This window comes from Artemia sp. Qi Xiang Cuo, chromosome 17 (genome assembly GCF_049724085.1).
Source record: "Artemia sp. Qi Xiang Cuo chromosome 17, ASM4972408v1, whole genome shotgun sequence".
NCBI classification, from domain to species: domain Eukaryota; kingdom Metazoa; phylum Arthropoda; class Branchiopoda; order Anostraca; family Artemiidae; genus Artemia; species Artemia sp. Qi Xiang Cuo.
Window position 1 is genome coordinate 45,294,214 of NC_142810.1, and position 27,587 is coordinate 45,321,800.

At 34.1% G+C, this 27,587-nt stretch overlaps 1 protein-coding gene across 1 annotated transcript; it reads right to left on the reverse strand.

Moving 5' to 3' along the window:
* Positions 1-3,799: 3,799 nt before the first annotated feature.
* Positions 3,800-23,061, reverse strand: LOC148942249 (uncharacterized). Its single transcript, XM_089103266.1, has 7 exons — positions 22,939-23,061; positions 22,759-22,890; positions 21,766-22,702; positions 21,305-21,621; positions 20,768-21,089; positions 5,481-5,670; positions 3,800-4,082 (listed from the first exon to the last, which is right to left on the reverse strand). Exons 1-7 carry the CDS (start codon positions 23,059-23,061, stop codon positions 3,800-3,802), a joined length of 2,304 nt encoding a protein of 767 aa, XP_088959392.1.
* Positions 23,062-27,587: the final 4,526 nt, after the last annotated feature.

The window sequence follows — 27,587 nt, forward strand, 5'->3', positions numbered from 1 at the left end:
CCTTGTGGGGCCAGTAGCATGAATTGTGTTTTTTTAGTGTTTTGTCAATGATTGGTTGCTAGAGATCTTTGGTTTTACATTGAAATTCAACTGTAATGAGTTTTTCGACAAAGTTCCTTCTACTTCAAATATTTCGACCCAACATTCACATAAATTTCTAAAATTTTGCCAGATTTTCTTTTTTATCCTTAATTGGCCATTTTGATGCCCCTTTAGAAAACTAGAGTTTGCAGCTGCTTACATTGCACAACCCTAAGGCCATCCCTGACCTTTTGCACATGAAACGGCTCTGGGGGAAAAAGGAAAATAATACTAATAGTAACAATATTAATAGTAATAATAATAATAATAAATATTTCATAGATGGCGTATAGCTCTATTCAACGACTAACGCTAGAGACTCACCTCTCATAACAATTTATATTTGTTTTAAGTTTGAATTACTATATAAATTTGTTTTTCTCGTTTGAAGTTTCTCCTTTTCTTGGAAAAAGCTCTTTTTTTATAGAGTGTTTTTAAGCAAATTCATTTCGTAACTTTACGTTTTATTGGTTTTAAAACTTTATTTTACTGTACAAATACAGTTTCAGTTAGAGACCCGTATGGCCTGAATTAAGTAATACTGGCGTAAGTTTCATTCCTCTTCCTTTTTCTCCTTCACAGACTCACGAACACCAAACTAACATGTTTTTTCATTACATCGTAGTTTTACTTTGTCTTCTAACCGAAAATTTCCTTATTCAACATTTTCGTTTGCAATTCACTGTGATTATCCTCTTTCTTGTTCCATGCCTTTTTCTTTAGCTGTTCAGATCAGTTTATCGTCTTGAGTACTTTTAAATGTGTCACATATACTAAAATGATCCGACCACTGGTTGGGGTGAAATGACGCAATTTTTCGCTTTTGAAATTTATTTGAATATAACGCCACTCGTATTTTTTTTTTTTTTTTATTAGGGATCTAAACAACTTTTCTCATACTTTGACCTGTCTTTATCTTTTATTTTCAGGCCAGAAAATCCCAAGGCACCAAATTTCAAAAAAATAATAAAACTGGAGCCGTTTTCACGAAAAAATACCTACATACACAGTTGCTCGTTTAAAGAGAATAGATATAGGCCAAATAAGCTAATTTTTGTTCTTATCGACGTAGCATAAGGAAAAAGAAAGTAAAAGTGATTTATAATAAATTCTTAATATTCAAAATATAATTAAAATATATTAACAATATAAAATAGGATTTCTAAATCATAAATTATACCATTAAATAAATAGTTCAACACGTGATTCACAAATCATACATTTTATAGGATTTGTATTCTCCTGGGATTCGTTGATTCTTGCTGTGGCTTCTCTTGTAACAGCAGATTTTGTTTTGGATCATTTTTATTTACGGTTTGAAGTCATCCTCGATGTCACTTGTTTTCTAACTGCAGTTTTATTTATTTCCATAAACATATCCAGTCGAAATTTGGAAATAGCCATCTTGTTCAGCTTATTTAAAAGGTACAAAACAGATGGAGCTAGCATCAACCTCATAAATAATGTAGTATATCGTTCAGATAATACCAGGTATTATACTAAATACCAGATATTCAGATATTAGAATCCATATGGCAGGAGAATACATTTCCCACCGACCCTGAACTGTTATTTATTCAAAATTAATATTAACTTTTTAATAATATTGATTTTTTAATTATTATTAAAAAAAATGGACTAAATATTTAAATTCTGCCTAAAACACAAATTGCAAATCAACATTTTATTTTTTACGTAGAAAGTCAGAAAAAAGCACTTTACTGTTATTTCTGCAATTACAAATGTCGATAGTAAAACCATGTTTATCAAAAACAAACAAAAACTAATTTAGAAAAGAAAGACACTTTACAAGACAAAGAAAACGTGTACCAGTCTATGAATATCATGCCCCTCTGATTCTGGGGATGTGGGGGGTAATTTTTTCCCGAAAGGCATAGTTACTGAGTTTCTCGACTATTCTTCTGCCATATGGATTCTAATATCTGAACATCTGGTATTTGGTTAAATACCTGGTATTATCTGAACGATATACTACATTATTTATGAGGTTGATGCAAACTCCATCTGTTTGGGACCTTTTAAATACGCTGAACAAGATGGCTATTTCCAAATTTCGAATGGATATGTTTATGGAAATAAATAAATCTGCAATTAGAAAACAAGTGATATCGAGGATGACTTCAAACCGTAAACAAAAATGATCCAAAACAAAATCTGCTGTTAGAAGAGAAGCCACAGCAAGAATCAACGAATCCCAGGAGAATACAAATCCTATAAAATGTATGATGCGAGAATCACGTGTTGAACTATTTATTTAATGGTATAATTTATGATTTAGAAATCCTATTTCATATTGTTAATATATTTTAATTATATTTTGAATCTTAAGAATTTATTATAAATCACTTTTACTTTCTTTTTTCTCATGCTACGTCGATAAAAACAAAAATTAGCTTATTTGGCCTATATCTACACTTTTTAAACGAACAACTGTGTATATAAGTATTTTTTCTTGAAAACGGCTCCAGTTTTATTATTTTTTTGAAATTTGGTGCCCTGGGATTTTCTTGCCTGAAAAAAAAGATAAAGACAGGTCAAAGTATGAGAAAAGTTGTTTAGATCCCTAATTTAAAAAAAAAAAAATACGAGTGGCGTCATATGCAAATAAATTTCAAGAGCGAAAATTGCGTCATTTCCCCCCAAGCAGTGGTCGGATCATTTTAGTATCTGTGACACATGTAAAAGTACTCAAGATGATAAACTGATCTGAACAGCTAAAGAAATAGGCGTGGAACAAGAAAGAGGATAATCACAGTGAATTGCAAACGAAAATGTTGAATAAGGACATTTTCAGTTAAAAGACAAAGCAAAACTACGATGTAATGAAAAAACGTGTTAGTTTGGTGTTCTTGAGTCTCTGAAGGAGAAACAGGAAGAGGAATGAAACTTACGCCAGTATTACTTTATTCAGGCCTTACGGGTCTCTGACTGAAACTGAATTTGCACAGTAAAATACAGTTTTAAAACCATTAAAACAAACCATTTAATGGTTTGTTTTAAACAAACCATTTAATGGTTTGTATATGCAAAGAGAACAACTAAATCAAGTTGTTCTTTTACGTGACCAAAATATTGGAGAGCACCTAGTCCCCTTCCTATTCCCCTTCTCCCCCCCCCCCCCCAGGGTAACCTGATCAAAATTTTAAGATAGCCAGTTGTTCAGCATTGTCGAAAGATCTAGTAACTATGTCTTTGAAGATGACTCGACCCCCCACAGTCCCCGAGGAAGGGCTACGAGCTATGAAATGTACCTATTGTCTACGTATAGTATTGGTTAATGGGAAGTATACAAATATTTTTCGGGGGTAGGGGATATTTCTGGTGGGGGGATTATGTGGAAGGAAATTTCCATTGAGGAATTTTCCATGGAGGGGAAGCCGGATTTCCTGACATAATTTAAAAAACGATCAGTCATTAAATTTAAAAAAGGAAAGTTGTTTCAACTGAAAGTAAGATGCAACATTAAAACTTCCTATTATAGCCCTCTTATAGCCCTACATTAAATGTTATGCCCTGTAGCCCTTTTACAATTTTTCATCAGACTAAAACTAACATATAATATGCAAAGATTACATATAAAAATGAGAAATATGAAGAATGAGACATGAGAATGGAGGATAAGAAGAATGAGCGCAGAAGAGTGAGAAACATGAAATGAGACTAATGAATGAAAATAAGAAGAATGAGAAATATATAACTAACCTTGATTAGGACCATCAAAAATAGTTGGAAAACTTTTCAAAACAGTTTTCAACAGTTCAGGTCTTCCAGGTTCATGCCTAGCTCCCTTAGTGCCATCTTTTAGTTGAATATTATCGGAGGAGGTCAAAGCCAGGACCTGAATCAGCTGTTGATTCACCTGTTCATCTCCAGAGCTTGACAATTGTTTCTGAGATTCTTCCCCAATCCGTTGATGAAAAGAAGTGTCTTCTCTCTGGAATGATTTGTAACAGCTGTTGGAAGTGGAAATTGAAGCAGTACTGAAAATATTAAGAGATTAATTACTAGAACCAAAATTTGCCATTAGGATAGAGACAGCTGCAGAAGTTGAAGTTACAAGGGACTTAAAAGTGAAGTTAGAAGTTAAGGCAGTACTACTACTACTACTACTACTAACAACTCACCGCAGCACCAAGCCGCCTGAGGTGAACACAGCTACGCACACTCCTCCTCCATCCTAATCTATTCAAAGCCTCCCTTTTTACACCCACCCATGAAGTTCTCATTTCCTTTAAATCTTCCTTTATGACGTCCGACTCATTATATATTCATGCCTACAAATACTGTGCTACTACGGGGAGGCAGCCCATAATCGATAATTGAGCTAGGAAGAGGATTTTCAGCCCGAAGGTACCCGTCAAAACATACCTAGCCCAGAAGAATTTTCCATTAGTCAGAATCCCTTGCGAATGCTGTGTCGTTTACTAGGCTATAATTTCCTCGAGGGGCGCCACTCCTCAAGTAGGAATAGAGTTGACCGCAAGTTCCCCAGTCTTGCAGGCACCCCGAAAGGGTTGAGGTAGCTCTTTGCAGAGGCGATTGTCCATAGACCTGGATCTTACGCCCTGTCGCAGTTGTCCTCCTATAGAGGATCCTCCCGCGATGGTGTTCTGCATCACCATGCAATTTAACCCATTACTGGGAAAAGGTTTGTAACTCCTGGGACTGTGGACAAACCAGTTCGTCCTTTTGAGTGTACATTTGAAGGCATTCTTCCTCCTCCGCCAGTATTTATGATCCCGGGCGAGGGTGCACCAGTTTCTATTATGGACCCCAGGGACAAGGTCCCCCTGGTCCGTGCCTCCTTTGGAGGTACCCTACCTATCTGCAGGGCGTTCCCCTATGGCCACCTGGGGACGCGCTGAATGGCCTGGGGGAGGCCTGCTAATATGTAGCCTAATTTATGAAGTAAGAATTGTTTTCTGACTTCAAACTGTCTGAATATTTTAACCCCCCTCGCCCTCATGTGCAAATATATAGCTCAAAGTATATTTTTCACATCTATTCTGTCAATTATCTTTGGCTCACGCTAAGCTGAAAGAAGCTAACGAAGACTAGAAAAAGCTCAAATAAAATTGTCAAATTTGGAAAACCTTACTTTCCACGGGGAAGGGGGGTATTATCCAGGGGGCAAAAGCCGATCACCAGTTTCTCAATACATGGTCTTCCCAGAAGGGACTATATCAACCCAGTGACAATGTGGCGATGGGTGGAACAATTGTACCGAATTTAGCACATTTTCTTCTGACGGGTACATCTTTACACCTTTTTCTGGAAGTCGAAAATTCGGTACAATTTTACAAAACTACTACAAATTCAGTATATTTGCTAAATAATTCAGTGATTTTTTTTTCGATAGCCGGAATTAGAACTCTCACGATTCAATGTTATAAAAATACTGATGTCTCGTGACTTGACTTTCTCTTTTTGTAACTTTGAACTTCAAAGTCACTGAATTTCCAGAATCTCGACTTCCAGATTCTGGGTTTACGTTTTCTTCGCATGCGATATGGAACGTGAAGCCAGATGAAACTACCCCGGACCAATCCGGAAAAAAGGCTATTTGAGCTGAAAAATACGCTGAAAAATGTTTTAAATGGTGGTAGAAACAGAATAAGAAATACAAATTAGAAAACCAAAATTTGATTTTTATTCTATTAACTAGATTCTTGTCTTGTTTCTCAATCCCATAGCATTACTCCCGAGCAAATTTCCGGCCTCCCGCTAGATTTTTGTGAAAAATATAAACTTTATGAACTTTTGACCACAAAAATATCAACTTTTGATTACACTTTTTATGAACCTAAATTTACGATATGAGCACCTCAAAAGCTGTACATGGAAATAAAAAAGTCAGTTGGTGTTTTTCTATGAGAAATCGTGCCTGGTAATATCAAAATCTTGCCAAGTACAACCAAACTCTTGTTTGGTATTTTAAAAATCTCTTCTAATATTATCAAACATTTTTGCCATCTATTCCCTAATATTAATGGATAGCACCATAACTGGTTTTTAAGCTAGATTACCGAGATGACTTTTTCCCTAAGGACTGGATGCTTAATTATAATATCTATTGATATTATAATCATTCGCCTGTACCCTGAAAGGCTTTCGATAGTTACCGGTCATTTTATATAATGATTTGCAGTCCAGACAGCGAAATCTAACTAGTTTTCTTTGCAGCTATTTCAGAATTTTCGTATTTACGTCTTTAATTCACTTCATTTTATAGAAACAGTTTGATTCTAAAAAAAAAAAAATATGACTAACAAAATTAGTTTCTAATACTTGAGACGTGGAGCTTCTTCGGTACAAAGGAGGCTCCAGAAGTCAAACCAAGGCAGCATATTACGACTGTATGTAAACCTAACAAAATCCTGCAAATAATGCCGACAAAATAAAATGACACAGGTAGGAACATAGAAACCCAAACAATTACCATAACTAGGAAGAGGTTATTCTTGGCTTCTCAATGTTTGTCAGTGTTTTGAAATAGATCGCATTAGTGTCACGAGTAGGCATAGCCCATTGTTATTTGCCAAAGGCTGATAAAAAAAGAATAAAGGTGCCAATATTTTACCATTGGATATCTAGAATTAAAGAACAAAATTTATTTGTGGCAAGGGGTAACCCCCTTGCCACATGACCCAGCATGGTTCTAACCATCCATGGAACACCTCCAACACATTGGGTTCACGCAATCTGGTATACATGATTTCTAAGGGTTGGCAGACCCACAAAAATGGCTATCTAACCATGTAAATATGTACTGCTCCATGGGAAACACTGTAAACTAGTTTTAAAATCATGAGTTAAGGATACAGTTTACCTCAAGAAGGCCAGTCTTGTGCTTCCTCAAATCATGATAATTGTTCTAAATAAGAGGAACTTCATATATTTTTTATTCATGACGTTTATCAACATTTACGAGATAAGAAAACTGTCCACCCATAGTTGAATCTTGTGCTTAACTTGTGGCTTTAGAAACTATAGCTTGTACAGTTTTTTAAATAACAGAGTACACAAATCCTTGTATTGAAAACAGATATTAAAAAAACATTGTTATAACGAAAATCATGCCCAATTTTATGGGAGAAATTTAAAAAATTATAATCAATTAGGTTATACCTGAACACTTGTGAAGCCCATGGACTGATTGTTTTTGGGACCCCTTTGGGGATGAATCTTATGCTAAAGAAAATCGGATCAAGTCTATATAGAATATAGCACAGAAGACCCTTTCCTAAATCCCTTAAGTCCTATATTAGACCTTTATCTAAGACGGTTCTAGGCTTTACCCCCCTCCCTCCCCCCGGAAAAAAAACTATGGAAAATACCCTCCACGGAAAATACCGCCGGTAAATACCCCACTCCCTCACATGGAAAATAAGGCTTTATAAATTAGAAAATTTTATTTGAGCTTTGTTTTTTTTTATTTTCCGTACGGGGAAGGAATTTTGGTATTTGTATATTATACGCCACTCCTTCAAGTTTACGTTCTGTAAAACTTGAGAACAAACCGGTTTCTTCGTTAGCTTCTTTCAGCTTAGCGTGAGACAAGACAAAGACAAGTGACAGAATAGATGGGGAATATATAATTTGGGCTATATATTTGCACAAAAGGAGGGGGGTAAAGTATTGGGAAAGTTTGAGGTCAGAAAACAATTCTAAGAACACATTATGCAGAATAATCGTACATAACACATTTTGCAAGCAAACCCACTATATTTTACCCCCTCCCCTCTAATGTGCAGATATACAGCCAAAATTTATTTCAAAAGTAACGAAGAAACTAACGAAGAAACCGCCAGTTTGTTCATGAGTTTTGCACAACGTAAACTTGAGTGAGTGGCGTTTAATACACAAGTACCGGAATTTCTCATGGAGAGACAGCCGGATTTCCCGGTATTATTAAAAAACTATCAGAAATTTAATTTTTTAAAAACAAGTTCTTGCAACAGAAAGTAAGGAGCAATATCAAAACTTAAAACAAACTGAAATTATTACGTATATGAAAGGATTTCCCCTTCTACAAGACCTTGCTCCTTATGCTAAATTTTTTACTTTTTGTCCTAATTCTTAAAGAACGATTCCTGAAACACAATGGCCGTTCAATTAGAATAATAAGCTTTAAATTAAAATTCTAAAAAAAAAACTTTCACGCAAAGAGTGACGTCTTGAGGAGAAGGCAACCCCTTTCATATACGTAATAATTTCTGTAATTCAAAATTCGGTAAAAATTGGACGAGGCGCAATTGACTGTTTTTCGTCTTTTTCTTCTAAAATGACGACTTTTTAAAAACAACTTAATTTACACGTATAAAAAGTCAGCAATGCGTAAATCTGGTAAATAGATCAAGTTATTATTTTGAATATATAATTTTTTTTTATTTTGAACGTTCATGTTCAGTCCCCCCTCCCGCCTATAAATTAAGTGCCCTTATAGGTCTGAGAGCAACACTACAAGAAGTTGAATTCAAGCAGGTAAAATTGGACTGCTAATGCAGAAAAGGAGTCATGTCCATGTCAATAGTAGAACCCTATTATTTACTCCGAACGGGAACCACTACTGCCATCTATAATGGAGTCTAGCGGTACAAGACCACACCTCTTTCTAGACATGTTTGATGTTGTTTCTGTTCTGTATGTTGATGATTTGATGTTGTTTCAGAGTTCCGTTTGTTGGTCAACATGTTTGAAGTTTTTTGAATACAGACAGAAGTTTACAACATTGCTGGATAAGAGCGAGTTTAACGGAACTGGATCACGTGTGTTTTTCTAGGCCAATCAGATGTCTAGAATCCCTGTACGTACAAGACCACACCTGGTCAACATGTTTGATGTTTCTTGGATAAAGACAGAATTTTACATCATTGCTGGATAAGAGTGAGTCTAACGGGACAGGATCAATAACACCTTTTTCTAGATCAATGGATTTCTCTTACATCGCAAAAAGATGCCAAAACAAAGAAACATTCAGAAATTATTATTAGGGGCTAATTTGGGCGAAACAAATTAGTCGACATTTTAGGGAATGTTTTGGGTGAAACAGTGAGACACTTTAGAGGATGATTTGGGATGAAAGTCTGTGGTCGTTATAATGCACAAGTATATAAGTACACAATATTGGATTAGTGAAGAAATTACGAGTATGAACCATCAATGACTTTACCCACAATGGATCTCAACCTCCAGGGGCCACCCCCACCCCGAATCCCATTGCGTAGCTAATATAGGAGCATTTAACATTTTTTCTGATTTTATGTGTTTTCGCAAGAAAGTAGCTTATCTTTAACAAACTTAGCCATTTTTTCTTTGAATGTACTTAAATTCAATGGAATAAAATGCTAGTAAAAGGCCAATTAGTTAAAAAGATCAATATACTTAAAGAACTTTCAGAACTAAAATCTTAGGTGTAATAAAGGTTTAACATCGCTTACCGACCAAATGTATATCTGGCCAACACATTGTATTTTACTATGTTTATTTTTGCTACAAGTAACACAGCTTATGACTGCTTTTCTGATAATAACACAGCTTTTCTGATAAAAACTTTAGCTATTAACCCTCTATTAGTGTTATCTATATAATTTTTAAAAATTATTTCAAAACACTTTTTATTTTCAAATATAATAATATTAATAACATATTTTTTTCACTATTTTCACATAATGGCCTATGCAACTATCACTACACCTTTAGAGAGTGGATATAATGGGGGTGTTATCTCCATTCATCATTATCGGATTCATCGTTGCTCATTCACATTCGATGGTCCCATGAAATGGGATGTTTTATTCTGCATTAGGGGATATCTAACACACATGTCCACATGTTAAATCTTTTCAGGTACCCATTGCACAAAAAACCTCACTTCATCAATGGGACGGTGAATCACATTGGTATATTTTTCCCAACCAAAGTCCTCTAAGTTAAAAAGGGAGATATTAATGTCAAATTCTACGATCATGAGCTTATCGGTAGGGACATTCCCTTTAACATATAGCGCTTTTACTCCAAAAAAGCTGCAGATTTCACTGACTTCCTCTTGTACATGCTTTAATTCTGTACCATTTTTATTAAATGGTTTTATTTTTCTATCGTAGAATCCTAGGTCGTTTATACGGCGTAATGTAGTTCTCCATAAGCGTTTATCGTAATCAAACAAGTTATAGTTAACATCCCAATGGTAAACTATTTGTCTATGATCTTCGAACAGAGTGAAAGTAAAGTGCAAATCGGCTCGAAAGTATCCTTATCTCTAAAAACGGAATACATAAAAATTATTGGTTTTGTATGCTGATTCCAAATACATAAATTTCCTTAGGTTTAATGTTATCCGTCCTAAGCTAAGAGCCTGAGAATGTTCCTATATTACGCCTTTTAGAAGAAAAAAAATCTTTAGTTACCAAGAAATTTCCACTGCCAACTTGTTTCAGAATTCTTATCAAGTCGAACAAAAAAACAAACAAAACAACTGTAATAAAAAAAGCCAATTTTAAACAGTTTTTGGGAACAAAGTGAAAGTAAAGTGCAACTCTGCTCGAAAGTAACCATAACTCTAAAAACGGAATTTTAATAACAATGGATACATAAAAATTATTGGCTTTGCATGCTCATTCCAAATACATAAATTTCCTTAGGTTTATTGATACCCATCATAAGCTATGTTGTTTTTTTTTGTTTTTTTTTGACTTGATAGGAATTCTGAAACAAGTTGGCAGTTGAAATTGTTTGATGACTAGATATTTTGAGCTATGTTAAACTCTTTTTTGCACTTAAGATTTTAGCTCTGAAATCTCTTTAAGTTTATTGATCTTTTTAACGAATTGGCCTGTTACTAGCATTTTATTCCATTGAATTTAAGTACATTAAGCGAAAAAATGGCTAAATTTGTCAAAGATAAAGCTACATTCTTACGAAAGCACACAAAATCAGAAAAAATGTTAAATTTTCTTTTATTAGCTTCGCAATGGAATCGGGGGGGGGGGAGGTGACCCCTGGAGGTTGAGGTCCATTTTGGTTGGTCATTGATGGTTCATACTCGTAATTCTCTCACTGATCCAATTCTAGGTACTTCTGTATTATAACGACCACAGAGTTTCATCCCAAATCCTCTTCTAAAATGTCTCACTGTTTCACCCAAAAAAGCCCTAAAATGTCGATTAATTTTTTCGCCCAAATAATCCCTTTAAAAACAATTTCAGAATGTTCCTTTGTTTCGGCATCCTTTTGCGTTGTAAGAGAAATCAATTGACCTAGAAATAGGTGTCATTGATCCTGTCCCGTTGGAATCGCTCTTATCCAGCAATGATGCAAAATTCTGTCTGTATCATAGGCAGCGAGCTAGCGCTGCCTAAGTAAAGAACGATGTGGACAAAATGTGTTGTTTTTTTTCTCCATACCCAGGCACTTCGTATCAAAGGAGTCGTCGTAGAAACTTCGAAAAGGGCTCATTCGATGGGAAATTGGAGTGGCTAGTGCCCTTTTTAATAGTCGAAAGTGATTGAAGGGCAACTAGTCCCCCCCACATCCATCCTTCCCCAAAATACGTCCAATCAAAATGTTGAGATAGCCATTTTGTTCAGCATAGTTAATTTCCACATAGAAAATACCTTTTTGAGGAAGACACTCCCACACAACCCACGGGGTCGTAGAAACTTCAAGAAAGGCTCATTCGATTGAAAATTCAAAGGTCTAGTGCCCTTTTTAATAGTCAAAAGTGATTGGAGGGCAACTAGCTCCCCACCCACGCCCATCATTCCCCTAAATACATCCAATCAAAATTTTGATATAGCCATTTTGTTCAGCGTAGTTGATTTCCAGATAGAATATATCTTTTAAAGGAGGACACACCCTTGGGGCAAGGGTTTTAAGTTATGCAATGGGGGCATATAAGGTTTTTTATAGAAGGCGTTGTCGTAAAAGCTTCAAAAAAGCTCATTCGACTGGAAATTCAAAGGGCTATTGCACTTTTTAATAGTCGAAAGTGATTGGAGGGCAGCTATCCCCCCCCCCACGCCCATCATTCCCCCAAACACATCCAAAAAAATTTTGATATTGCCATTTTGTTAAGCGTAGTTGATTTCCCGATAGAAAATATCTTTTTGAGGAGGACACTCCCCTACAACCCTCGGGGCAAGGGTTTTAAGTTATGTCCTGGGGGCATATAAGGTTTTTATAGAAGGCGTTGTCGCAAAAACTTCAAAAAATGCTCATTCGATTGGAAAATTCAAAGGGCTAGTGCCCGTTTAATAGTCCAAGGTGATTGGAGGACAACTACTCCCCCTCCCCCGCGCCCATCATTCCGCCAAACACATCTAATCAAAATTTTGAGATAACTATTTTGTCCAGCGTAGTTAATTTCCAGATAGAAAATATGTTTTTGAGGAGGACACTTCCCTACAACCGTCGGGGCAAGGGTTTTAAGTTATAACCTGGGGGTATCTAAGGTTTTTATAGAAGGCGTTGTCCTAAAACCTTCAAGACAGGCTCATTCGATTGGAAATTCAAAGGGCTAGTACCAATTTCTAATAGTCAAAAGTGATTGGAAGGAAACTAGACCTCCCCCCACGCCCATCATTCCCCCAAACACATCCAATCAAAACTTTGAAACAGCCATTTTGTTCAGCGTACTTGATTTCCAGATAGAATATATGTTTTCGAGGAGGACAATTCCCCACAACCCTCAGGGCAAGGGTTTCAAGTAATAGCCTGGGGGCATATAAGGTTTATATAGAAGGCGTTGCCGTAGAAACTTCAAAAAAGGCTCATTCGATTGGAAATTCAAAGGGTTAGTACCCTTTTTAATAGTCGAAAGTAATCGGAGGGCAACCAGCCCCCCTCACGCCCATCATTCCCCCAAATACATCCAATCAAAATTTTTAGATAGCCATTTCATTCAGCATAGTTGATTTATAGATAGAAAATATGTTTTTGAGGAGGAAACTCCCCCACGACCCTAAGGACAAGGGTTTTAAGTTATGCCCTGGGGGCATATAAGGTTTTTATAGAAGGTGTTGTCGTAGAAACTTCAAAACAGGCTCATTCGATTGGAAATTCAAAGGGCTAATACCCTTTTTAATAGTCGAAAGTGATTTGAAGGCAAATAGCCCCCCCCCCCACACCCATCATTCCCCCAAAAATATCCAATAAAAATTTTGAGATAGCTATTTTGTTCAGGGTAGGTGATTTCCAGATAGAAAACATATTTTTAAGGAGGACACTCACCCGCAACCCTCAGGGCAAGGATTATAAGTTAGGCCCTGGGGTCATATAAGGTTTTTATTAAAATCTTTGTCGTAGAAACTTGAAAAAGGGCTCATTCGATTTGAAAAACCCCTATGCCTTCCCAAGCCCAGAACATAATTTGCACTTTACTGAAAAAATATAAATGAATGTGGATTGTTAGTTTAATGTACATATACCGATACTTAGTAGTCAAAATGTTAATATGATTTGATTAATTAGAGTTATAAAAGTAAAAACATCTATATTTTTTTCAGTAAAGAGCAAATTATGTTATGGCCTTGGGAAGGGATAGGGGTTTTGCGCCCAACTTATGTTAATTTCTGCTCGTTGAGTTTGACTCGGTTAATTATTGTAATTTCTGTTCCTTTTGGGTTTCATTTATTTATCAATGCTGATTTGTGGTAATTTCACGAGTAGGGAGTCAGGTATTACTCCGGTACGAACACATGTGCTGCCATCTATAATCAAGTCTAACGCTAACAGGACATAATTTATTCATGGTTCATTGATCCACTAGCGGGTCAATGACACCTTTTTCAAGGTCTGATTTTTCTGATTGAAGTAGCAAGTTTTCTGTCAAAGATACTTTTTTGTTAGAAGTAACAATTTTTCGTTATGATAACAAGTTTTCTGTTCGAACTAGCATGTTTTCTTTGGAAAAAAAGTATCTTTAACAGAAAACTTGCTACTTCAATCAGAATACGTGTTATCGCTGACAAAAGTGTTATTTCTAAGTGAAATTTGAGTGTTTAAGTAAAAGTATGTTAGTATTAAGGAAAAGTTGATGATTCGAAGAGAAAATCTGTTAGTGTTAAGTAAATGTTTGGTAGTATTAAAGAAGAATGTTGTCACTTTGATGAGAAGGTTTTTTTGAGTTAAGCAAAGTTTGTTACTTCTGCCAGAAAAGTTGTTATCACAATAAAAAAATTGTTACTTCTAAGAAAAATTTGGTAGCTTTGGTAGAAAACTTGCTAGTTCGAACAGAAAGCGTGATATCACTGATGAAAAATATTATTTCTAAGAGAAAATTGTGTGTGTTAAGTAAACAATTGGTAGTATTAAAGAAGAATGTTGTTACTTTGATGAGAGGGTTTGTTAGTGTTAAGCAAAACTTGCTACTTCTGACAGAAAAGTTGTTATCACAATCAAAAAATTGTTACTTCTAAGAAAAAATTTGGTATCTTTGGCAGAAAACTTGCTAGTTCGAACAGAAAACTTGTTATCATAACGAAAAAATTATTACTTCTAAGCAAAAATGAGCATCTTTGACAGAAAACTTTTTACTTCAAGCAGAAAACGTGTTATCGCTGACGAAAAGTATTATTTCTAAGAGAAATTTTAATGTTTAAGTAAAAGTATGTTAGTATTAAGGAAAAGTTGATGATTCGAAGAGAAAATATGTTAGTGTTAAGTAAACATTTGGTAGTATTAAGGAAGAATGTTGTTATTTGAATAAAACATTTGTTAGTGTTAATCAAAACTTGCTACTTCCGACAGAAAAGTTGTTATCACAATCAAAGAAAAGTTACTTCTAAGAAAAAATTTTGGTATCTTTGACAGAAAACTTGCTAGTTCGAACAGAAAAAGTGTCATCACTGATGAAAAATATTATTTCTAAGAGAAATTTGTGTGTTTTCAGTAAAAGTATGTAAGTTTTAAGGTAAAATGTTGCTAATTTGATGAGAAAATTTGTTAGTTTTAAGCAAAACTTGCTACTTCTGACACAAAAGTTGTTATCACAATCAAAAAATTGTTACTTCTAAGAAAAAATTTGGTATCTTTGGTAGAAAACTTGCTAGTTCGAACAGAAAAAGTGTCATCACTGATGAAAAATATTATTTCTAAGAGAAATTTGTGTGTGTTCAGTAAAAGTATGTAAGTTTTAAGGTAAAATTTTGTTTCTTGTATGAGAAGTTTTGTTAGTGTTAAGCAAAACTTGCTACTTCTGACAGAAAAGTTGTTATCACAATAAAAAAATTGTTACTTCCAAGAAAAAATGTTGTACCTTTGGCAGGAAACTTGCTAGTTCGAACAGAAAGCGTGATATCACTGATGAAAAATATTATTTCTAAGAGAAAATTATGTGTGTTAAGTAAACGTTTGATAGTATTAAAGAAGAATGTTGTTACTTTGATGAGAAGGTTGTTAGTGTCAAGCAAAACTTGCTACTTCTGACAGAAAAGTTGTTATCACAATCAAAAAATTTTTACTTCTAAGAAAAAATTTGGTATCTTTGGTAGAAAAATTGCTAGTTCGAACAGAAAACTTGTTATCATAAAGAAAAAATATTTACTTCTAAAAAAAAGTATCTTTGACAGAAAACTTGCTACTTCAAGCAGAAAACGTGTTATCGCTGACAAAATGTTATTTCTAAGAGAAATTTGAGTGTTTAAGTAAAAGTATGTTACTATTAAGGATAAGTTGATGCTTCGAAGAGAAAATCTGTAAGTGTTAAGTATAAATTTGGTAGTATTAAGGAAGAATCTTGTTACTTTGAAGAGAAGATTTGTTAGTGTTAATCAAAACTTGCTAATTCTGACAGAAAAGTTGATATCACAATCAAAGAAAAGTTACTTCTAAGAAAAAATTTGGTATCTTTAACAGAAAACTTGCTAGTTCAAACAGAAACGCGTTATCACTGACGAAAAATATTATTTCTAAGAGAAATTTGTGTGTGTTAAGTAACAGTATGTTAGTTTTAAGGTAAAATATTGTTACTTTGATGAGAAAATATGTTAGTGTTAAGCATAACTTGCTACTTCTAACAGAAAAGTTGTTATCTCAATCAAAAAATTGTTTTTTCGAAAAACAATCAATCAGTGATTACTGAAGTGTTATCACTGATGAAAAATATTATTTCTAAGAGAAATTTGTGTGTGTTCAGTAAAATTTTGTTAGTTTTAAGGTAAAATGTTGTTACTTTGATGAGAAGATTTGTTAGTGTTAAGCAAAACTTGCTACTTCTGACAGAAAAGTTGTTATCGCAATCAAAAAATTGTTACTTCTAACAAAAAATTTGGTATCTTTGGTAGAAAACTTGCTAATTCGAACAGAAAACTTGATATCATAACTAAAAAATTTTTACTTCTAAGAAAAAAAGTACATTTGACAGAAAACTTGCTACTTAAAGCAGAAAACGTGTTATGGCTGACAAAAAGTGTTATTTCTAAGAGAAATTTGAGTGTTTAAGTAAAAGTATGTTAGTATTAAGGAAAAGTTGATGATTCGAAGGGAAAATCTGTTAGTGTTAAGTAAACATTTGGTGCCATTAAGGAAGAATGTTGTTACTTTGAAGAGAAGATTTGTTAGTGTTAATCAAAACTTGCTACCTCTGACAGAAAAGTTGTTATCATAATCAAAGAAAAGTTACTTCTAAGAAAAAATTTGGTATCTTTGACATAAAACTTATTATGTCAATTGGAAAAAGTGTTATAACTGACGAAAAATTTGATTTCTGAGAAATATTTGAGTGTGTTAAGTAAAAGTATGTTACTTTTAAGGTAAATTATTTTAACTTCGATGATAAAATTTATAATTGTTAAGCAGAACTTGCTACTTCTGACATAAAAGTTGTTATCAGAATCAAAAAATTGTTATTTCTAAGAAAAAATTTGGATCTTTGCCAGAAAACTCGCTATTCCGAACAGAAAAAGTGTTATCAATGATGAAAAATAATATTTATTAGAGAAATATTTGTGGGTTCTGTAATAGCATGTTAGTTTTAATGTAAAATGTTGTTACTTTGATGAGAAGGTTTGTTAGTGTTAAGCAAAACTTGCTACTTCTGACAGAAAAGTTGTTATCACAATCAAAGAAAAGCTACTTCTAAGAAAAAATTTGGCATCTTTGACAGAAAACTTGCTAGTTTGAACAGAAAACTTTTTATTATAACGAAAAATATTATTTCTAAGAGAAATTTGTGTGTCTTAAGTAAGAGTATGTTAGTTTTAAGGTAAAATATTGTTTATTTTATGAGAAATTTTGTTAGTGTTAAGCAAAACTTGCTAGTTCTGACAGAAAAGTTGTTATCACTATCAAAAAATTGTTACTTCTAAGAACAAATTTGATATGTTTGGTAGAAAACTTGCTAGTTCGAACAGAAAAAGTGTTATCACTGATGAAAAATATTATTTCTAAGAGAATTTTGTGTGTTTTCAGTAAAAGTATGTTAGTTTTAAGGTAAAATGTTGTTACTTTGATGAAAAGGTTTGTTAGTGTTAAGCAAAACTTGCTACTTCTGACAGAAAAGTTGTTATCACAATCAAAAAATTGTTACTTCTAAGAAAAAATTTGGCCTCTTTGGCAAAAAACTTGCTAGTTCGAACAGAAACCTTTTTATCATAACGAAAAAATTGTTACTTCTAAGAAAAAAAGTATCTTTGACAGAAAACTTGGTACTTCAAGCAGAAAACATGTTATTGCTGACGAAAAGTGTTATTTCTAAGAGAAATTTGAGTGTTTAAGTAAAAGTATGTTAGTATTAAGGAAAAGTTGATGATTCGAAGGGAAAATCTGTTAGTGTTAAGTAAACGTTAGGTAGTATTGAGGAAAAATGTTGTTACTTTGGAGGGAAGATTTGTTAGTGTTAATGAAAACTTGCTACTTCTGACAGAAAAGTTGTTATCACAATCAAAGAAAAGTTACTTCTAAGAAAAAATTTGGTTTATTTGACAGAAAACTTGCTAGTTCGACCAGAAAACATGTTATCACTGATGAAAAATATTATTTCTAAGAGAAATTTGTGTGTGTTAAGTAAGAGTTCGTTAGTTTTAAAGTAAAATATTGTTAGTTTGATGAGAAAATTTGTTAGTGTTAAGCAAAACTTGCTATTTCTGACAGAAAAGTTGTTATCACAATAAAAAAATTGTTACTCCTAAGAAAAAATTTCGTATCTTTGGTAGAAAACTTGCTAGTTCGAACCGAAAGTATTATCACTGATGAAAAATATTATTTCTAATTTTGATGAGAAAATTTGTTAGTGTTAGGCAAAACTTGCTGCTTCTGACAGAAAAGTTGTTATCACAATCAAAAAATTGTTACTTCTAAGAAACAATTTGGTATCTTTGGTAGAAAACTTGATAGTTCAAACAGAAAGTGTTATCACTGATGAACAATATTATTTCTAAGAGAAATTTGTGTGTGTTCAGTAAAAGTATGTTAGTTTTAAGGTAAAATGTTGTTACTTTGAAGAGAAGGTTTGTTAGTGTCAAGCAAAACTGGCTACTTGTGACAGAACAGTTGTTATCACAAACAAAAAATTGTTACTTGTAAGAAAAACTTTGGTATCTTTGGCAGAAAATTTGCTAGTTCGAACTGAAAATGTGTTATCACTGATGAAAAATATTATTTCTAAGAGAAAATTGTGTGTGTTTAGTAAAAATTTAGTGGTATTAAAGAAGAATGTTGTTACTTTGATGCCCCCATTTAAAATATATATGATTTTATTAATAACATTTGATTTTTTAATAGAGTTGGGTTTTAGTTTTAAGAAATAAGAACACTCATGCTTAAGATACATGTGATTTATTAATAATATTTGAAAAGCCATAAAGTAAAGTTGTGGGTGAAAGGGATGAGTACTTTAAGTTATAAAATTGGTTTAGGAGAGACATTAAGAAAAGAATTTGTTCTGAAAAGATACAAAAAGCCTTTTGAAAGTATTGCTTGGTGTTGGAGTATTCAAAAAGCCATAAAGTAGAGTTGTGGGTGAAAAGAATGAATACTTCAAGTTTTAAAATTTGTTTAGGGGGGACATTAAGAAAAGAACTTGTTCTGAAAAGATATAAAAAGCCTTTTGAAAGTATTGCTTGTTGTTGGGGTATTCAAAAACCGATTAAAGTAGAGTTGTGTGTGAAAAGAATGAGTACTTCAAGTTGTAAAATTGGTTTAGGGGGGATGTTAAGAGAAGAACTTGTTCTGAAAAGATATAAAAAAGCCTTTTGAAAGTATTGCTTGGTGATGGGGTATTCAAAAAGCCATAAAGTAGAGTTGTGGGTGAAAAGAATGAGTACTTCAAGTTGTAAAATTGGTTTAGGGGGTATATTATGAAAAGAGCTTGTTCTGAAAAGATATAAAAAAGCCTTTTGAAAGTATTGCTTGGTGTTAGGGTATTCAAAAAACCATAAAGTAGAGTTGTGTGTGAATAGGATGAGTACTTCAAGTTGTAAAATTGGTTTAGGGGGGGATATTAAGAAAAGAACTTGTTCTGAAGATATAAAAAAAACCTTTTGAAAGTATTGCTTGGCGTTGGGGCATTCAAAAAGCCATAATGTAGAGTTGTGGGTGAAAGGAATGAGTACTTCAAGTTGTAAAATTGGTTTGGGGGGGTTATTAAGAAAAGAACTTGTTCTGAAAAGATTTGAAAAAAAGCCTTTTGAAAGTATTGCTTGGTGTTGGGGTATTCAAAAAGCCATAAAGTAGAGTTGTGGGTTAAAGGAATAAGTACTTAAAGTTGTAAAATTGTTTTAGGGGGGACATTAAGAAAAGAACTTGTTCTGAAAAGATATAAAAAAGACTTTTGAAAGTATTGCTTGGTGTTGGGGTATTCAAAACACATAAAGTAAAGTTGTGGGTGAAAAGGATGAGTACTTCAAGTTCTAAAATTGGTTTTTTTGTAAAATGTCTCAAACTGTTTCGCCCAAATCATCTTCTAAAATATATCAACCAGCTTCACCCAAATAATCCCTTAAAGGTAATTTATGCGTGTTCATTTGTTTTGACATCCCTGCGCTGTCACATTTGAAATTCCCAGGAAACCATTTCCCGCGTAAAATATATTCAATCTGTCTTGAATTTCTAAAAAAATATCTAAGGTGTTCCTACTTACACTATTATGGCTTCGATAGAGTATTAATTCCCAAATTTATCCCTAAACCTAAAGACCAGAGAAGCCATATTTAAAAATAGAATATTAATTTATCTCTCTCACTAATGACCATTTATCTCTCAGACCTAAAGACCAAAGAAGCAATATTGTTTCTTAATTCCGCTTCGTTGATCAATAATTCCCCGTCTGATTATTTAAATCAATTTCTCAGAAATCTACTTTCCCTCTAGTTGATCAATACATTGCCCCGTTAGAATTCAGTGCGCATGTGCAAACTTCACCCCGGAGTCAATAAACTTAGAAACAACAAACAAATTGACCTTGAAAAAGGTGTCATTGACCCGTTAGTGGATCAATAATCCATGAATAAATTATGACCTGTCAGCGTTAAAATTGATTATAGATGGCAGAACATGTGTTTGTACCGGACTAATACCTGACTCCTTACTTTCACGCTTGGTAGATTATTTGATTTTAGTTTTGCTCGTTTTTTGTTTAATGGAGTTCTTTAATTTTCTTTGAAAAACTTATTTTGTGGAAAAAGTTTTTTAAATTAATGTATGGAAAGAATAGCCTTGACATTAAAACTGCGCTTGCACACGTCACACTTGAATGGCTTCTCACCAGTGTGAATCTTTACATGTCGGATAAGATTGCTATTTTGAGAAAAGCTCTTGTTACATGTGTTGCACTTGTCTGGCTTTTCACTGGTGTGGGTTCTCATATGGATGGAAAGATTAGCCTTCATATTAAAACTGTGCTTGCAAACGTCACACTTGAATGGCTTTTCATCGGTGTGGGTTCTCAAATGTATGGAAAGATTAGCCTTCATATTAAAACTGTGCTTGCACACGTCACACTTGAATGGCTTTTCATCGGTGTGGGTTCTCATATGTATGGAAAGATTAGCCTTCATATTAAAACTGTGCTTGCTCACGTCACACTTGAATGGCATTTCATTGGTGTGGGTTCTCATGTGTATGGAAAGATTAGCCTTCATATTAAAACAGTGCTTGCACACGTCACACTTGAATGACTTATCATCGGTGTGGGTTCTCATATGTATGGAAAGATTACTCCTGTTATTAAAGTGTGTGTTCTCATATGTACGGAAAGATTACTCACATTATTAAAACTGCGCTTGCATACGCCAGACTTGAATGGCTTCTCACCAGTGTGGATCCTCGAATGCTTGATAAGACTACTATTTTGAGAAAAGCTCTTATTACATGTATTGCACTTGTATGGCTTTTCACCAGTGTGGGTTCTCATATGTATGGAAAGATTACCCTTAACAATAAAACTGCGCTTGCACACGTCACACTTGAAGGGCTTCTCACTAGTGTGGATCCTCACATATTGGATAAGATTACTATTTTGAGAAAAGCTCTTAATACATGTATTGCACTTGTATGGCTTCTCACCAGTGTGGATCCTCACATGTTTGATAAGATTGCACACGTCACACTTGAAGGGCTTCTCACCAGTGTGGATCCTCACATATTTGATAAGACTACTATTTTGAGAAAAGCTCTTGATACATGTATTGCACTTGTATGGCTTCTCACCAGTGTGGATCCTCACATGTTTGATAAGATTACTATTATGAGAAAAGCTCTTGTTACATGTATTACACTTGTATGGCTTTTCACCGGTGTGGGTTCTCATATGCATGGGAAGATTAAAACTGAAAAAACTGAGCTTGCACACGTCACACTTGAATGGTTTTTCATCGGTGTGGGTTCTCATATGTATGGAAAGGTTACTCACATTATTAAAACTGCGTTTGCATACGTCACAATTGAATGGCTTCTCACCAGTGTGGATGCTCATATGTCTGATAAGATTACTATTTTGAGAAAAGCTCTTGTTACATGTATTGCACTGGTATGGCTTTTCACCAGTGTGGGTTCTCATATATATGGAAAGATGAGCCTTGACATTAAAACTGCGCTTGCACACGTCACACTTGAATGGCTTATCACCGGTGTGGGTTATCATATGTATGGCAAGAGAATTCTTGTGACTAAAACTTTGCTTGCATACTTCACAATTGAATGGCTTTTCACCGGTGTGTGCTCTCATATGTACGGAAAGATTACTCACATTATTAAAACTGCGCTTGCATACGCCACACTTGAATGGCTTCTCACCAGTGTGGATCCTTGAATGCTTGATAAGACTACTATTTTGAGAAAAGCTCTTGTTACATGTATTGCACTTGTATGGCTTTTCACCAGTGTGGGTTCTCATATGTATGGAAAGATGAGCCTTGACATTAAAACTGCGCTTGCACACGTCACACTTGAAGGGCTTCTCACCAGTGTGGGTTATCATATGTATGGCAAGAGAATTCTTGTGACTAAAACTTTGCTTGCATACTTCACAATTGAATGGCTTTTCACCGGTGTGTGTTCTCATATGTACGGAAAGATTACTCACATTATTAAAACTGCGCTTGCATACGCCACACTTGAATGGCTTCTCACCAGTGTGGATCCTCACTTGTTGAATGAGAGCTGACTATTGTGCAAAAAGCTCTGATAATATGTATTGCAATTGTATGGTTTTTCAATGACGTGGGTTGTCATGTCTATGGCAAGAGTATTCTTAGGATTATTGCACATAGATCGTTTCTCGTCATTTTGAAAAGATGTTTCATTCTTCTGATTTGCTGCGTCCTCCTCTTTTTTGTCAGGTAGTTTCTTCTTCTGGTTAGTCAGCTTCTTTGTCCCTGGATTTTCATCAAAAATGTCTACTGGAGAGATATTTGCATTAGATAGCTCAGGTACAGTAAAGTCCGTTAGAAACCGATTGGACTGATTGGTTCCATTTGCAAAAATGACCGCATGATCACAGTCTTGTTCATTCAGTGAATTCATCTTTGAGGGTTCAAACCTATCACGCATCGAGTTGTTTTTGATCCAATGAAAAACAAACTAATTTTAAAAGTTCCAGGTATTTTTATAGTTTCAATTAAAACATTAAAATTATTGCTCAGGTACCATAAATATTTTTGCAGTTGACATAATAACTTTAGCGATTCTGAACTGAACTTAAAACTTTGTTCATCTTTTTTTTCATTCCTTTAGTTATTTTTAATTTAAAAAGCTTTTTAAAGTTTTGGTAACGATGGGTTGCGGTTCACCTTTTACTAGGTTGCAGCTAGAGGTGCAACCTTGATAATCTGAGGGATTGCATCGTGTCCGAAGAAATCTTTGGGAATTAATGTTTAAACTTGGAGTAAGTTTTTTTGGACAAATTATTCTTCAAAGAACAAATTCTTGTAGAAACTTGTATAGTAAGAAATGAATGGAAAAAAAATATTACATTTAAAATTCTTTAAATTAAAGAATAATGAGGAAAGTATCTAAACCGACCAACCAAAAAATTTACTTCAAAACACAGCATTACAGAAAAAGATATAGATATTATGATATGATAAAGATAAAGATATTATGAAATATAACTTTTGATTTTGTTTACTATGGACTGCGGACCGCAGTCCAAAATATAAATGTTTTTACTTTTATAAATTTAATAAATCAAGTAATATTAATATTTTTATTACTAAATATCAGTATATGTATATTAAACTGACAATGCACATTCATTTGTATTTTTTTCAGTAAAGTGCAAATTATGTTCTGGCCTTGGGAAGGCATATCAGTCCACCCAAATTCATGATAATGTCATTAGTTTCAGTAGTATATAATGAAGCAATAGGTTGACGTAGTTCCGTCCTGGTACTACGGGACGGAACATTAACGGTTAACGTTAAGATACCTTTGCATCAAACGTAGGATTCAATCCACCCAAATTCATGATAATGTCATTAGTTTCGTGAACAACGGACAATGAAAATGAAATTTAATTGGTTGAATTGGTTAAATGGAAACTTAAAAAACAAAAATTAGACTTCAGTTTTTAATCAAAAAGATATTGCGGTTATGCTGTTTGTGTATTAGCGGGCGTCAAATTAAAAAAAAACATTAACATGGGTGAAAAATGGACCAAAATTAATCTAAAAAATTATGATAGCAAACAGCCTAAGACGGTGTAGCTTTTTTTGAGGTTTTAGCTGTCTTGGGAACCAACATATCGTTAATGTTTTAATTTCCATCAACGAAGTGCGTTTTCAGGTTTTACTAATTAGTTTTGCTTATTTGTTTTCATGGTTCAACGTGGCAACACTGACCTAAAGACTTTATGATTTTGAAATAATCCAAAGAAAAATCTTGAGAAAACTGAGGTATTCAGGTATGAATATGCCTAAAATGGGCCCAACGGGCAAAACAGTACTGGTTCTTAGAATCGTACGGTACTTTGAATCCTCGCCCCTTTTCCCAGCCCCCTTTCTCTTGATATTTATGCTATTTCCTTGACACCGCTAGTTTTCTTAGCTTCTGCTTGCTTGAAATGGGATATTATTCTGAAAAATATCCTCCATTAAGCAATTGCTTCTATTTCTGTACAGAAGCTGTAAAATAAAGTAAGCACAAAAAGGCTGGAAATTATTTTTTTATTTAGCCTCACTCTGGGCGTATCTCCTTTATGATTAAGGCAGCTCCTCAGCCAGGTAAGTATGATTAGCTAAAAATCTAGCACTTCACTAAAATCTTTCAACATAACTCTGTTTGTTTTAAATGTAACTCTGTAGCTCCAATTAATGAAACAGATACAGGTGTACACAACTTTTTCACATCAATGAATCAAGTTTCTAAATTAATTTTTAGAATAGCAACATTCTCTTTCATTTACATGTACAAAATTCTTAATATAGTCTTAATAATATGCAAAACTGTCACTTAAACCTTTTAATTGGTCCAAAATCTCTTCTGAACAAAATCAAGCCTTCATTACATTAGCTTCTTCCTCAGACCAATCCTGACACATTTTTGCCCCTAGGGCTTGAGTTTTGCAGCTAACATGGGGGAGAGCAGTCAAATGGGATAGCCTACTAATTTGGAGAGAAAATTTTATCGGAAAATGATCTGAACCCAGCACGTGGAGAACCTCAAAGTCCAAAACACAAGTGCCAAACTCCACGTCTACCAATGCATAATCAATGACACTAGGGTTTGGCCCACCTCCAATAACAAAATATAAAAAAGGTATTTTCACAATTAAATCCACCCCACACTATATTTTCAGATTGGCTGGCAAGTCTTACTGCTGAAGAAAGTGACATCTGGCTTAAAAACATAATTACCCCACCATAATTCCAGTTATTCTTGGAGGTTTTTCTATCCACTGCAAAGAAGGAATAATTACTTAAGGAAGGGAACTATGTAACCATTTTGTGGGTTTGATAAGGCAAGCCCCATTTTGTTGATGCTGACTCCAAAACTTATACTTTATGACTTTAGAACTCCTGGAACTTGAGAGTTAGCTTGATTTTTTTTTTGTTGGTGAAATACCTTTGGAAAATCATGACTCGGTAAAGGACTTTGGTTTCCTGCGCATAAATAGACTCACCTAATAAAAAGAAAAATTGTAAGAAAAATCCCACCTGGTAACACCAACGTGGACCATTTTCTTCTCTGTCCCCTCTCGCTTTGCCAAATTCTTAGAGAGATATGGCCATGGCGCTTACTTTGACTTGGAACCATAAAACAATTTTCAATCATTATGATCAGAGGCACAAAGTGGGCCAGTTGCCCCTTCAACAACCAAAACTACCCTGTTTTCGCAGAAAAGTACGCAAGTTTCACATTATTCTACTTGAAATTACGCAAAGATTTTATATTTGTGTGATTAGAGCAAAGTGAGCCTGCGGCATCTATAAGGATACCTTGATTCTATCACTCAAAACCTTTTAGCAGAAAAGTAGAGATGTTCCATATTGCTTGAACCAATTTCATGCTAATAGTTTCTATCTGTATGGTTAGATTAGAGGACTAATGGGAGCCATGACCCCTATATTGCCCCTCCCCACCAGTTTTTTTTTAACAAAAATATAGGCATATTGCAACTTATTTGAACCAGGAGCATGCAAGAATTTACTGTATTGGAAGATCAGCATTAACCAGAAACCCATCCCCTCCCTTAATGGCTATATTTCTAGCAATAAATGCTCTAGCAACAATTTAGCCATACAGGACATTGTTTGCACTAAAATCAATTTTAATAGCTGTTATCAAATACATAGAGGCGGGATGTGGTCCCACGACTCCTTCTCCACCACCAAATTTTCGTCAAAAACGCACAGGCTTGTTTTTCGCAGAAGCTCAAAATGTACAGGTCAGCTAAAGTTACTTTGGGCAAGCGAATCACAGAGGGGCATGATATTCATAGACTGGTACACGTTTTCTTTGTCTTGTAAAGTGTCTTCCTTTCCTAAATTAGTTTTTGTTTGTTTTTGATAAACATGGTTTTACTATCGACATTTGTAATTGCAGACATTTGAATAGCAGTAAAGTTTTTTCTTATGACTTTCTGCGTAAGAAATAAAATGTTGATTTGCAATTTGTGTTTTAGGCAGAATTTAAATATTTAGTCCAATTTTTTAATAATAATTGAAAAATCAATTTTATTAAAATGTTAGTATTAATTTTGAGTAACTAACAATTTAGGGTCGGCGGGAAGCATATTGTCCTGCCACATAGATTCTAATATCTGAATATCCGGTATTTGGTATAATACTTGGTATTATCTGAACGATATACTGCATTATTTATGAGGTTGATGCTAACTCCGTCTATTCAGGACCTTTTAAATACGCTGAACAAGATGGCTATTTCCAAATTACGACTTGATATGTTTATGGAAATGAATAAATCTACAGTTAGAAAGCAAGCGATAGCGAGGATGACCAAACCGTAAACAAAAATGATCCAAAACGAAATCTGCTGTGAAAAGAGAAGCCAGAGCAAGAATCTCAACGAATCCCAGGAGAATACAAATCCTATAAAATATATGGTGCGAGAATCAAGTGTTGAACCATTTATTTAATGGTATAATTTATGATTTAGAAATCCTATTTAAAAATTGTTAATATATTTTAATTAAATTTTGAATCTTAAGCATTTATTATAAATCACTTTTACTTTCTTTTTCCTTATGCTACGTCAATAAGAATAAAAATTAGCTTACTTGGCCTATATCTACTCTCTTTAAACGAGCAACTGTGTATGTAAGTATTTCTTCTTGAAAACGGCTCCAGTTTTTTTCTTTTTTTGAAATTTGGTACCCAGGGATTTTCTGGCCTGAAAAAAAAAGATAAAGACAGGTCAAAGTATGAGAGAAGTTGTTTAGATCCCTAATTAAAAAAAAAAGTTAAAAATTAAAAATACGAGTGGCGTCATATTCAAATAAATTTCAAGAGCAAAAATTGTGTCATTTCCCCCAAACTGTGGTTGGATCATTTTTAGTATCTGTGATACATGTAAAAGTACACAAGATGATA

What these genes read in the sequence shown, in the direction of transcription:
- LOC148942249 (XM_089103266.1), bottom strand. Translation starts at nt 23,061, where the DNA reads ATGAATTCACTGAATGAACAAGACTGTGATCATGCGGTCATTTTTGCA. An exon ending in TAATAGTAATCTTATCAAAC is followed by an intron (nt 21,622 to 21,765) that starts ATGTGAGGATCC and finishes ATCTTATCAAAC; the next exon opens with ATGTGAGGATCCACACTGGT. An exon ending in GCAAGCGCAGTTTTAATAAT is followed by an intron (nt 21,090 to 21,304) that starts GTGAGTAATCTT and finishes TTTAATATGAAG; the next exon opens with GCTAATCTTTCCATACATAT.